The sequence below is a fragment of the Ambystoma mexicanum genome, chromosome 11 (assembly GCF_040938575.1).
Source record: "Ambystoma mexicanum isolate Mex_15411 chromosome 11, UKY_AmexF1_1, whole genome shotgun sequence".
NCBI classification, from domain to species: domain Eukaryota; kingdom Metazoa; phylum Chordata; class Amphibia; order Caudata; family Ambystomatidae; genus Ambystoma; species Ambystoma mexicanum.
In genome coordinates, this window is record NC_090934.1 from 1,274,064,375 (window position 1) to 1,274,078,252 (window position 13,878).

The following is a 13,878-nucleotide window of genomic DNA, read 5'->3' on the forward strand; positions in this document are numbered from 1 at the left end:
CTAAAGAGTTCCAGTTTCATAGCCTATTTAGCTCCCAGTGTTATCGTTTTTCAATAATTAATATGAAGGAAATGCATTATTTGAAAGTAACAAGAAGGGTTTTTGTAGTTTGTTTACATTTATATTTGCCTGAAAATTAAAAAGGGTTTCTCTCCAAAAAAGTGGAAGTGATATTCAACGTTAACTAATATTAGTGGAGATGTAGATGTAGGGGGTGGGGGGGAGAAAGACGATTATCTGGACAATGTATTCCTTTCCCTTCAAGAATTAATTGAATATCTCAAAGCAGTTTTAAACATATAACCCACATAACACAATGACAGATTCACCCTGAATTAACACTACTTAATGATGGCCTTCCGTTTTCACAGCCCGACTTCACAATGCACCACCGATTCTGTCACTGGAAACTAATCCACTTCAGTATTATTTTAAATCAGTAATCTAACATGAAACCCTTTGACTATTGTTCACTTCAGGGTGCCAAGCCAAAAGGCGAGGTTCTTTTAAATGTTCTCGTGGGAGAAGATCAGTGGGGGTGAAGAGGAACTCGCATATAATGGGCACTGATATTTCAGGTAGCATTTCTTCTTCATATGCCCCCATCCAAGCCAATAAGATCTTTTTGGATCAAATTACGAGTAAAATAATATGGGATGTATGTTCAAGGTTTACCTTCACCAAAAGCGACACAAAGCATCAACTTTGACAGTTTCTGCAACCAGTGGAACTGGTCGTTAGGACAAGATAATGATATTAGATTCTAGACGTGTTTAGGAGTTCTTCTGCACTATAATTCACATGTATTTAGACGAGCTTGAGGATTGAATGGAATTGGTCCAATGAAAAGAAGTGAGATGTTAAACTTCGGAGGTGCTTTAAATTAATTGTTAATCCAGAAGAACATAATGTTATGTTGTAATTACATATGCTATACACAATTTATACACCTCACTCTTTCGGGGCTAGAAAACACATTTTGGTGGGTTATAAGTCATTAGCAAGCCCAAGATGAACAGACTGTAGCGGGGCCAGCACATTTCCCCTTCAACCTGCTCAATAAAATATCCTGGTCTTACAAACAGGAGACACCTAATCAATAGTGCAGCAGTGATCTGCCATGAGCCCTGTTTTACAGCTAGCGCTGGCCTACTAACCCACTTGTGTTACATTTTGGTGTGATTTCCCTGCAAACATCTCTTTTTTAATCCCAAAAATCATGTCCCACAGAAGGGAAAAACGGCGGCAAAAACCAGAACAGTGACTGTTACCTTTCAACTTCTGCTCTCAAGGCTCCTCTCAATTCCTTTTCTTTCCGAGAATCTGTGTAAAAAAAACAATACATTAAAAAAAAAAACATTCCTAGTTACGAATATTTACATAAACTAGCACAAGCAAACACTTAAGGTTTTCAAATCACAGCAAGATGCACCATCAGCCCTGTCCAGCAGATTACCATTCACATTTCCTATCTAGTGAGGGCTTTAAAAGATCACCACCAATGCCAGAGAGAAGGGATTTGCCAAGTTTAAATGTATGTTAACCTGTATTGCCTGTCGTTTTCACCAATAAATGCAATTCCCAAATTGTTATTGACGAGAACGGGAATGCATTTACAAGTGCTGCATAGATTCGTTTTTTACTTTTAATTGGATTGGATTTTATTTGAATTGCTATTTGGCAAGTTCCTCTCAGAACCAAGAAAACGTCAGGAAGTGGTGAAGTTCAAACTTAGCACTATATAGCGAAACTCTGCCATACGTTCAACAGAAGATAATCGAGTGTGCTTTTGCAAAACCTTTTTTTAGAGCAAGCAAGAACACCTTGTTTTCCTTGTGTAACTGTTGCTAAAGTTGTGCCTAACTATGCCACAATGTTTTGGAATGAGAGCACTAGCTAGTGTACCACTGGAACATGTTGATTCATAGTATTCTGGCAATCAGGAGTAATGTTGACCACCTACAGTGTGGAGAAAAACAGAAGCCATACAGGGGTGAGGTGGGTCTGCTCTTCCAATCTATTTAGTACCATCTCGTGTCTCCCCGCTCAACCCCCCCCCCCCCCACCCCACCCATTTCACTTCTTTAGTGTTCCCATAGCATGGCCAAGACTACCATCTGAGTTCCAGCAAACTCTGGCCTGTCCTCTGGTTTCTCACTTCCATCTTCAGACCCTTCTCCTACAATCACTTTGCTCTTCTAATTCCCCCTCGTGTTTTTCCCCCCATCCACGTCACTTCCCCTTAAGACCCAGTTTTAACCACTGCTGTGCGTCCTTCCTCCTTGGTCACCAGTTCCCTTTATTATTTTCGACTAACTTCTCTTCCACTTCCTAGGGCTCCTGAATTTCCTGGTCACCTGCACTACTTACTTTTCTGTTCCCTTACCATCTGCTGTCCCTACTAAGGAACTCTGTTGCCAACTAAGGTGACCCCATATCATCCTTCCACTGAGACTTTGAGTGCCTTCTTTTTTTTCAGCCAAGACTCTTTGTCCTCCCGATTTGCTCAGTCAATATCTTTTGTGCGCTTGTGCCATACACTGCACCTCTACTTTGTGCCCTCACATTGGATTCCTCCCATTTGTGCTCCTCCTTTCTGTTTTCTAGATGGCAAGATGGCTAAATGGGGCAATGAACCTGCCTTTATGACCGATGTATAGCTGGAAGGTCACTGGTTCGAACGTCAATCTGCTAATGGAGACCATTATCAAATCATAGCTTGATAAAATGAGCACCCGTGTGGAGGACAGTTGAAATACCAGTCATCGACCCACATTGGTCTTCAAATTAGAATTTGCATTTTAATATTTTTTTTTAAGCAAGAAACTTAAGAAGGCGATGCTGGAAACATACTAATACAGTTTTTATATCATACAAAAGGGTAACGGAGAACTGCAAAACTGGAGGATGTACAGTAAATGATGCCTTCCTTACACAACAGCAATCCAATGATGCATCAAGTTTCTTTGATTTTATATGACTCTGGGGAGCGGAGTGGCAGACAGCAGACGTAGGGAAGAATTGCATTCACGTTTCAGCATCTGACCCAGTCTTAATTCCCAGAAAGACATTTTAGATGATATCTGAATATGTTATGCATTTAAAAACAGCACTCTGAATAATTACATTTACTAAAACAGCACATCACAATTATTCCTACTGCCAATAGCGTATTACTATTCTAAACATCATATCACACAATTTTATCAGCGTGCAAGTTGCATGAAAACAGAGCTTTGTGCCAAGCAGATTCATTAAAATGCTAGGATTATATAAACTGCACACTTGGCTTTAGCAGAAACAGTCAGCTATGCCATCACAGTTGATACGATGATTGAACCCATAATAGAAAATATGAAATACTTAAATCCCAGCACAATGTAAATAAATTAGGATTATATGCACATAGTATGCCAGAAGGCTCCGTAGGACAGTTTCTCCATGCACTGAAGAATTGGCTTCCTCATTCGGACATGAACTGCATATCATTTTACAAGAATGGCCTTTTTGTGGTAAGCGCATTAGCGGAGTCTGGGCTTACACCCATCAAAACAAGAACAAGAAATCTCCCTCCCAAAAAAAGGTTGACGTCATAGTGGACTACACTTTGGTTAAGCAACAAAGGTGGACATACATGAACTGTACAGAGGTTGAGAAGTGAATTGAGCAGAGGGAAGAAGCTGGCTGAGACCTGTCCACAGCAGCACAAGGGTGCCTAGAGTCAGTGGTCAAGAATCATGAACCGCGTGCCCATCGCAAGACACTACTACAGAAAAAATAAAAAAATAAATTGCAAATGGTGCCTTCGATCCTGCAACTATGCCCAGAAAAACGTCACTCAAGAGGTTTCCACAATGAAGAAATGTGCAACAAAACAATGAGAAAACAAAGCCTGAAATACTCTGCCAGTTCATGCCCCGATGTCCTGGACACAACTGCTGAAAGGTTATCATGGAACAGTGCCTTGCTCTGGTTATTCATGTTGTATGGGTTTCAATAAACCCAGAGTGCTATAAAGCAAAAAAAGGAGAAAAAAAAAGAAATGACACATTCTCAAGGCAGGCAGGCAGGCTTCTGCTCCATAAACTTCAGCATCCTTTCCAAACAATATAGATGTTAGATTTAAATTTCCTGATATGCATAAATACCTATAAGTGTTTCAAACTTCTGGAACTTTGTGGAAAAAGGAAAGGTCAAAATGGATATGGAGGTCGAGTGAGAACTCTCCCACACCAGCATTAACCACCAGTGACATTTGCCTACAAATCCCTGGCACAGTTAGTGTGAATCAATTAGATTTCTACCTGCCCAATTCATGTATACTCCCCTATACAAAGTCAAGATCTGCCCCCTGACTGTGATGTCATATGTCAGACACTTCCTCTGAACGGCCATGCCTGGAAACATCCAGAAGTCCCTGTTGTATTCTACCGTCACCTTTGAGCAGAGTTTTAGTTCAATGAATGCTAGAATCGATGAGTTACATTTCTTATTCTGGCTTCCTGCGCTAGAACACGGACAATGGGCCTACTTTGAGCAACATGATTTTGCACATTCCAAGTTCTCTAACCCTCATGTCTCCCATTGCAAGAGCAGTTTTAATTCCTGCATTTATTTTCTAAACAGCATGAGAGTCTATGCTTGCAATCCCATTTACATCCCAGTTTGCACCCTAAACCTGCGCCACGATTTGCACAAAGTGCTATGGCCTCCGCTATCCCATTCTAAACAATTATATTTGTTTTGTTACATGTTAGTAGTTAATCATGTTAGAAATTAGTGCCTACACTACCTGAAGATTTGTGCCGCCCTTGCAGGGTAAATCCCAAGTTACCCATCGACTCTGGTTTGTATAAATTCTCAATGCTGTCTCGCCAGTGTCTCACATTTTTTGTAGGAGTCTAAATTAAGATTCCTGGCCTAGTTGAAAATTGCACCATCAGAAAAATGTGTACCACCTAAACCTCCTACATACCCCATTGAAAGTTTCAAATACTAATGTTTGTGATGAGGAACTAAAACACTGAACACAGGCACAACGATGCATGGTTCCAAACGATGCACCCGACCAAGGACTAATCCCAATCGGGTGACAGACAGCAAATCATAATGTTCTGCTGTCCCAGCCCAACCGCTGTCTGCCCACACTGACCACTCCACTGCTCTCGAGCTAGGTCCGCACTAAACAATAACATACATTTCACATACTCATGTTCACATCACAGGTCTCCTACACCAGTCACACAAGGGACCCATTAACCCTCCCCAGGCATCAGCAAGACGGTTGTCAGTTTTTCAATTTTTACCTCATAACAAATCGTAGCCTCCCCTATACGGGCCAATATAGACAACTTTTAAAAACACAAACGAAACCTGCACTCTTGGAAATGAACTAATTGGACATGGAAGTGTAAAATGCACTAATGAAAAAGGTATTTTACTATAAAAGACTGTTCAGGCATTTTTCCCCCAACCATTTAACTTGAGATAGTATCCTCAAAATGCTGACCAGTATTCTGGCGCTTCTGAAAATGGTTAGTGCGACTGAGCAAGACAAAGCATTCCTGTTTTTGCATTCCATTGGAGTATCCCAGGGACCTACGGCGATCCTGGAAGACCCCTGTCCAATCGAAAAGGATTTATAACGAAAGTAGACTGCTTACTGTTGTCAAATGCTTACCGCCTTCCCAATGTTCACTAATCCTGCACTTACTTTTAATAAACCCTGAACTTCCGCTCACAGTTGAACTGCACCAAACCTAAGAATCACTTTGCCTTTGCGAGTCCCCGAAGAGGGTCTTTCCTACTGGCTCTCTGTCTGACAGCAGCAAACTGCTGCTAAACCTGCCCACCTGTGCACACTCGTCACTAATGCCAAAATGATTACCCCGGAGAGTGCAGTGCTGCATGCAGGCAGCCATTTTGAAAATAAAACAGCAGAAATAGCGACAAGAGTTTTTAACTGGCTGCAGGACAAAGCTGCTGAAAAACCACCTCCATTTGTTCCCAGACCAGCACAGTCACCAAATGCAGAAGCACCCTAAATCTGACCTTACTTGCTCTACATTTCTCATGACTCACAATTTATATCTCCCAACTCTACTTCCTGAGATGACACCACAGATTTTGGAAGGAAACAAATCTCGATCCACCCAGCCCCCCTTCACCTCCACAATTTATTTCAAAAAGGAGTTAAGAGACAAGCCTTTTTATAACTTTGGGAAGTCTAATAAACTGTTCTGCGTAGCAATGGGTAAAAGCACGTTACAGTATAATGCTGTCAATACCAGTCAAGTCTTTTAGGTGTTTGACCATTTTGTTGGTAAAAAGATTCTATAGAGCAAAACACTCCCACCACTCGCCCTCTCCAACTAAAAGCTATCAATAGCTGCTGAGAAGCTGCTCTCCACCATCTGGGACGCTCCTTAGAGACTTTACCTAATGTAACAGTGTTTGAAATACTATCTCTATGGAAAAAGGGCAACGTGCACTTCCCTGTACAAAATACTGCTCAATGTTTATGCGGGCACCTGCTGAACCCAAGCTTGCTATTTGAGGCGGTGCAATGTTTTGCAGGCCATATGCAACTCCAGAATCCGTGGAGGGTGGGATGGAGGGAGGGAGGATTTGAAGCACACTTTGATAAAGCTTTTCATGAAGTAATCCAGTGACATTCAGTGCAAAACTGGGGGCCCAAGAAGCTATACCAGAAGATAGCAATGGAGCAAGGAACAGAGAGGGCACCATCACTTAAGCAAGCATGAAGTGATAGGTTACAGGAGGGAAACCCTGAGGGTGCAAAGAAGAACTTAAAGGGGGAAATGGATCTATGCTACGAGATCCCTGGGCCTCCCTCAAGCGAAACTCCCGACTTCTGCCATTTCACACCATGGCTGTCCAATACTGGAACGCCTTACTTCCCGGACCTCAGGTGGAGCCTCACAAAGCTGGGGTTTAGTGGGCCCTATCCATCAAAACTGCTCAAGGGGTGCACCAATTTTACATCCCGATCCGGCTTTAGATACTTGGGCCACAGAGTATTGCTCAACATACAGTGCATGGGTATGGGAGGAAAGGGGGGGGGGTTAGATTGCCAGAGAAAAGAATGAAAACAAACATCAAGAAGTCCAAATGGACAGTCCAAACTCTTCCTGTGTGCTGTGGATCCATTTTGTCACCATAACATTTTAATATTTACATGGTGCTCCTGTGAGACATAGCTTCTGGTTATGGCAGCACCATTCACCATACTACCGACACACAATTACCATTGTCAGCGTCACCTCATTGGTGGGGCTGTTGCTTCTCATATACTGAAGATTGGGTGGATACAGCCAATTTTAAATTCAATTAATTGTCAAAATTGAATTTCTACTCTTCTGTCACGTCATGGTTTCTAATCCAGTCAAATCCTGGCTGCCTTAATTTCTAGTTGGAAAAACTATACCGAATTTTCCAAAGTCTCTAGGATTTACAATAGTCAATAAATCATCCATTAGACTGCATGCATCCAAGAAAGTCCAGATGGCCTATTATCATCTTCGCAATATCAAAGATTATATTCCATCTACTTCTTTTAATTCTTGGGTTCATGCTTTCGTACTGTCTCACATAGATGGTCAAAATGTCTTGCTGGTTGGTGTATCAAGCACCCTCCTAATATCCTCATTATGATTATTATTGTATTTATTAAGCGCAGACCTAGCTTCGAGAAGCAACAGAGCACTTTACAGAAGTATACAACAGTACAGATGCATAACAGAGCGCTTTTCAGAGGTAACAACAGAACAGATATACAGTGGGGGTAGGATACAGAGGGGCACAGAGCAGGGGTACAGCTGTACATGGGTGTCGTGGAGGAGAGGGGCGGATGGCATCTAGAGACTCGGATGTCACGGGGGGCGATGTGATAGCCTAGGTGTTGAGAAGGAGAGACTCATAAGAGGTGGGTCTCGAGTTCTTTTCTGTATTGTATGAGCGTGGGGAAAGAGTGATGATGACGTGGGAGGAGGTTCCATAGTCTTGGGGTGCAGACAGAGAAGGCTCGTTTTCTGGTCCTTTTCTTTATGCAGCAGCAGATTTCAAGTCTGCATATGTCTGGCTTCTGGTGGTGCAATGTCTGCCGGAGAGGCCGAGTTTCTCTGCAAGGTAGCTGGATGACTTGAGGGCGACTGCTTTATAAATGATGCAGCAAGACTTGAAGGTGATTTTTGCATGCAGTGAAGGTCGATGAGGAATGGGGTGACATGGTCATATCTGCCTAGACCCTTGAGGTGTGGGGCCGCATGTTGGACACTTCTCAGGCGCACAAGAGAGGATGACGGGAGGCCTTCGATGAGGGTATTGCCCCCACCCAAGTGGGATAGTACCAGTGCTTGAATGGTGGATCTAAAGCTGTCTGGAGAGGAGGATGGGCTTGGCTTTCCGCAGGCGGGAGAGCCGATACCAAGTTGTCTTTTCTTAGCTATTTTTGTCTTGAAGGAGAAGTGCTTGTGGAACCCGAGAGATCAGGTGAGCACTGGTGTGAGGCCGTCGGGGTTCATGGTTGATAGCCAGATCTGTATGTCTGGGTGTTTGTTATTGTTGGCGAGGAGTAGGATTTCGGTATTGATGGGGTTGAGCTTCAAGTATGCACTGGACATTCAAGATTGGACTTTGAGAAGAAGGTTTTCAGCCTGTGGATGTCCTTGATGGAGTCGATCTTGGAGGTATAGCTGTGCGTCATCAGCATATTGGCGGATGTTGTGTGTAGCCAGGAGGGCTCCCACGGTTTCATGTATAGATTGAAGATCACGGAGGAGAGGATGGAACCCTGAGAGACTCCACAGGTGACGGGTAGCACTGTCCATCCAGAGGAGTCCATCTGAACAAACTGCTGGTAGTTGAGTTAGGACTTGAAACAACGTAGGATAAGGTCATTGCTCGCCTTCCACTGATGCCGATTCTCCATTAGTACCTAGTGGCCTACTGTGTCGAAAGTGGCCATCATTAAGGATGTTGAAGGCGTTGACCACCTGTATGGTTGCCGTCTCCGTGCGGCATCTGGATCTCAACCCGCATTGGTAGGTTTGGAGGAGATTGTGGGTGTCTATGTGTTGAAGTTGTGCAGCTACTGCAGTCTCAATGATCTTACCTAGGAAGGGAAGATGGGCGAGAGGACATTACATAGGTTATCGGGATCCAGAGTGGGTTTCTTTAGTAGAGGGGGGATTCGTCCCGTCTTTAGGTTTGATAGGAAGGTGGCTCAAGTTAGGGAGCTGTTGATGATCTCCAGGTAGGAAAGGAGAGCCTCTGCAACCAGGGTCTTGAGGATGGATGATGGGAGGATGTTGTTTGTATACAATGTGGCTTTGAGAGCAGCCAGGGTTTCTACCAGGTCCTCTGTAGAGAGTCTCTTGAATGTTGTTGAGGAGGGACGTGAGGTCGGTCTGTGACTGCAGAGCTGGTGTCTATGTGCTGGCGAATCTTGCTGATTTTGTTGAAGAAGGAGTTGATGGCGGGGGGTGTGGTATGGCAGTGTCTGGTAGCGGGTTGATGCAGCGTTTGACCACTTTGAAGAGGGCTCTGCTTTTATTGTCTTCTGCTATGGTGCTCCGATAGTAGATGGCCATGGCGGTTTTGATTGTTGGCAGATTGCTCAGAGACCCTTCAGGAATGCCAAGTCGGATGCGGTCCTGGAGCAGCACCAGGTCTGCTCTCATTTCCGGATAACTATTTTTCTGAGGTCGAGTTCTTGCGTGTACCAGGGTGCTGATGGTTTCGATTTGCAGGTGTGTTGTTTCAAAGGCATATGACGGGGACGGAGGGTGGCGCCGAGTGCTTCCAGTAGATTGTCGCAGTTCGGTTGGGGGCGTTTGGTGCAAGTTGGCGAGGTCTTCCAGGAGGGCTTCCACTGGGAATTTCTTGAAGGACCTGAAGGTTTGTCTGATGGGTTTCTGCTGGAGTGCTTGAATGGGGTGGTGTGCAAAATGTTGAAAGTCACGGCCAGGTGGCCAGACCAGTCAAGTGGGAGAGGAGAGCTGTAGTGGATGAGGGCAATGTGCCTCTCAAGGCTTTTTAGCACTGCATTTAGAAAAAAAAATTAATGTAGGAATTAAGGTTTGACTGTGTTTCAACTATTTTAAATTCGCTACACTGGCTTCCTTTGAAAGAACAATTTTTTTTAAGCTAGGATTCTTAACGTTTAGGATGTCTGTACCTTGCTTCCAGACTTTTTTTTTTTGGAAGGAATGAGCGTTCCTGTAACCAAGGTAAACTCATTTTGGAAATTTCAAATGTGAAGAAACTAAATTCAGCCCCATGCATTTGCTTGTGTTGAGCCCAACCTTCCAGAATAGCCTTCCCACTAAATTACAGACTGCTCCGTCTTTAACTGTAATTTACAAAACATATTTTCTCCAAGTAAAGGGCCAATTAAAAAGGTTATTCATTTATAGTTATGATTGGCTGACCATGCCCTTTTAAGTTGAATGACTTGGGTGATAATATGAATATGGTGTTTGATGTTGTAATTGATAATTAGATTTATGTAATGTATTGTTTTCAATTGTACAGCACTCCGACAATCAATTCTGAAAAGATACGTATTTTATACATGTCCTCAATAAAATAAATCCTTTTAAGATAACATGGAAAGAATCAATGGAACAAAATTCAATTTAAATTACAAATGAACATGTCTATCACAATTTGATTTTAGGTTTCTATAGAGTGCAGCTTTGCAGCGGTTGGTAAAATATTTCACCTCTTCAGTATACAAATAATGGTTCTTCTTTACTTTTGGGGGAAATGCCTCTTAACTGCACCTTGCAAATACCACACCAGCGGCTGAAACAAACATTACCTCCACGTCCACTCTTCCTCGTCCCAGTACTTACTTCATGAGGCACCCGCCTCCGACACAGGACCTTCTTCTATTTCTTTAAATCCCTATAACTCCTCCCCCACATCCATGTCACTCAGTTTAAATTTTTCCTGCCTCCGGCAGGTTGGACTTTTTTTCCCGGTGCGGGGCACCAGGGAGCACCGATTGCTGGCCCCCCGGGGGGGCTGTGTGGCGGGGCCCTCGGCTCCCTCAGGTGCGGCACTGCTCCTGGGCCCCCTGCGGGGCTTGGGGGTCACAGTTGAGCTGGATTGCCTCGCTCGGTTCTTTGCTGGGCTCCGGACCGCAGCGTGAGCATTGTGTCCCGGGTCCTGCACGGCCCGGGGGAAGGTAAGGAGAGGGGAGGACTGGGCTTGATGTTTTTCCCCTCTCCTCCTGTTTTGGCCATCTTGATTCGACTTGGCAGTATGGGCTAGCCTTCCCTTTTGTTGTGAGGCCTCTCTGCTTCTTGTCGTGGGGTGACAGTGGCAGAGAGTCTTTGGGAGTGCGGGGGCTCTGTTCTGTCGCAGGCATGTCACATACCACCCGCTCCTCAGACACACACAGCACAGGATGCACCGGATGTTAGCTGCATTATCTGGGGGAAGGTAAGGAGAGGGGAGGACTGTGCTTGATGTTTTCCCCTCTCTTGCTGGTATGGCCATTTTGACTCCTTCAACATGCCGTTTTCCTCGTGCTTTGTGTGCACATCTTTATTGGAAATGATGGCAAGCACTTGGCAGTATGGGCTAAGCCTTCCCTTTTGTTGTGAGGCCTCTCTGCTTCTTGTAGTGGGGTGACTGTGACAGAGTATTTGAAAGTGCGGGGGCTCTGTTCTGTCGCAGGCATGCCACATACCACCCGCTCCTCAGAGACACACGGCCCAGGATGCACCGGATGTCAGCTGCATTCTCTGGGGGAAGGTAAGGAGAGGGGAGGACTGTGCTTGATGTTTTCCCCTCTCTTGCTGGTATGGCCATCTTGACTCCTTTGAAAGGCCGTTACCTCGTGCTCTGTGTACACATCTTTATTGGAAATGATGGCAAGCACTTGGCAGTATGGGCTAGCCTTCCTTTTTTGTTGTGAGGACTCTCTGCTTCTTGTCGTGGGGTGACTGTGACAGACTATTTGAAAGTGCGGGGCTCTGTTCTGTCACAGACATGTCACATACCACCAGCTCCTCAGACACACACAGCCCAGTATGCACCGGATGTTGGCTGCATTCCTTGCGTGCTGCCTGTGAATACGGCGCAGATTTTGGACACATCTGCAAGCGGCCGGAAGGGTACCGGCCTGGCATACTCTACACTTCGGGTTCGAGTCTCAGCGGTGCTGACTCGGTCCTTCATCCTTCCTAGACCGATGCATTGGAACGATTTAGAGCATGGGGCTACCAGCTACTGGATACAGGGCTCAAGCCACCTCTCAGTCATGTGGTGTGTTAGTGGTGTGTTTGGGTCTGTGCTAGCTATGGACGCAGACTCCTTGTCCTGTCCTCTTCCTCTAAACTGCGCAAGGGAAAGTCAAAGGAGTTGATTTGCTTTTCCCTTGTCCGGCATGGGATTATGGAAAATGATCATGGAAGTAACGGCCATGCAGGGGTTCCCAGTGTCTCTTCTTTTAGGCCCTAGGTCCTCCGGTGCTGACGTGTTGCTTTCACGCCTCCTCTCAGACTTGTGGGAAGTGATAGGGCACATGGTGGCACATGTCTGTGCTTAGAGGGGTTCTCAGAGCCCCTGGTGCCGGTGGAGGGGGATGTCACTTCAGTGGGTTTTCCAGTATAGGCATACCTCAGGTAGGGGGTTGCCTTTGATGTCGGCTATCCGGGATGGATTGCTTTGCCCCGCTTTGTGACAGTACTCTGCCCTTTTGACGCCAGCCTGGTGGCTCCTCTGTCGGCTGAGGGGGCCATAGTCTGCTGGACTTCTGGGCTGTCCAGTATCTTCCTTTTGATAGGTCAAATCTTTTTGTGGGCTGACAAGCATGCTGTTATATTGTGGCGCAGGCCTGTTTCAACGTCCTGTGATTTCCCTCTGGTGCAAGTGCAGTGACTGGCGGTTTTCCCTGGCTCCTCGTCTCTATCTTCTCGGAGGTGTATGGGACCGGTGGGGTTTGGCTTCCTGGGTAATGGGCTCCTTCTGGAGGGGGTCTCAGTTGTCGTTCCGGTCTCCTCCTGTCCAGGTTTGCATGGTTAGGACTTTGGTACCCAGCTCACGGTCCAAGTAGTTGGCCATGGGATCCGTTTTCTCCGAACGGTTGGTGTGGGTTACCGTCTTGCCCGTTCCTCTCCCTGTTCAGGGTCAAGTTTTCTACTTGCGGGTGTTCCTGGTCCCTATGCCTTCTAGGATGTGTCACCTGCTTATGGGTCTCAAGACCCTGCACTGCTTGTCCGGACGTCTGGGGAGAGCGTACTCTGGATGTTGTGCAGGGGGCGCGCTTGCTGGCTGTTCTGGGCTGGTTCTCAGAAGGCAGTATGTCTCGACTCACCTGTTGCTGAAGTTACGGGGCACGTGGCGTCTTGCATGTTTTCCAGTTCCTTGAGCCTGTCTTCGGTTACGTCTCCTGGTGTCTTATACTCTCTCCCACTGGCTCCCGACATCTCGGCTTTCGTAGTTTTGTTTTCAGTGTCCCCAGCGCTGCGAGTGTCCCTGCTATGGTGGCGGGGGGTTTCAGGTCTACAGGCTGAGGTGTGCATGGTCCTTCCTCCTGTGACCTCTCCTACTACCAACACCAGCAGAAAGGGTATACATTGGGGGTCCTCTCAGCTCAAGAGTTGTGAGATCTGGGGAGAGCCGGTGATCATCCAATTGGCAAGAGTTGTGCCATTGTGCAAGCTCTGGTGTACTTCGAGGAGTTGCTGGACGGTCGGCGGTTTTTGGTCCGATCGGACAATACGACGGCCTTGGCATATGTGAACTGCAAAAGGGGTTCCGGCTGTTCCTTGAATGCTCTGGCAGCGCTGATAGGCACCTGGGAGGAATCTCATCTGGTGTATCTGCTGGCCTCACGTATCAGAA

The 13,878-nt window shown here is 45.7% G+C and overlaps 1 protein-coding gene across 2 annotated transcripts in view; it reads right to left on the reverse strand.

Annotated features, from left to right (window-relative positions):
• Positions 1 to 13,878, reverse strand: part of KTI12 (KTI12 chromatin associated homolog) — a 298,251-nt gene that overhangs the window by 252,035 nt on the left and 32,338 nt on the right. For both annotated transcript variants that reach the window (XM_069624748.1, XM_069624747.1), the window contains exon 2: positions 1,272 to 1,323. In XM_069624748.1, the coding sequence (XP_069480849.1) occupies positions 1,272 to 1,323 (52 nt within the window). The remainder of the gene's footprint in view (positions 1 to 1,271; positions 1,324 to 13,878) is intronic.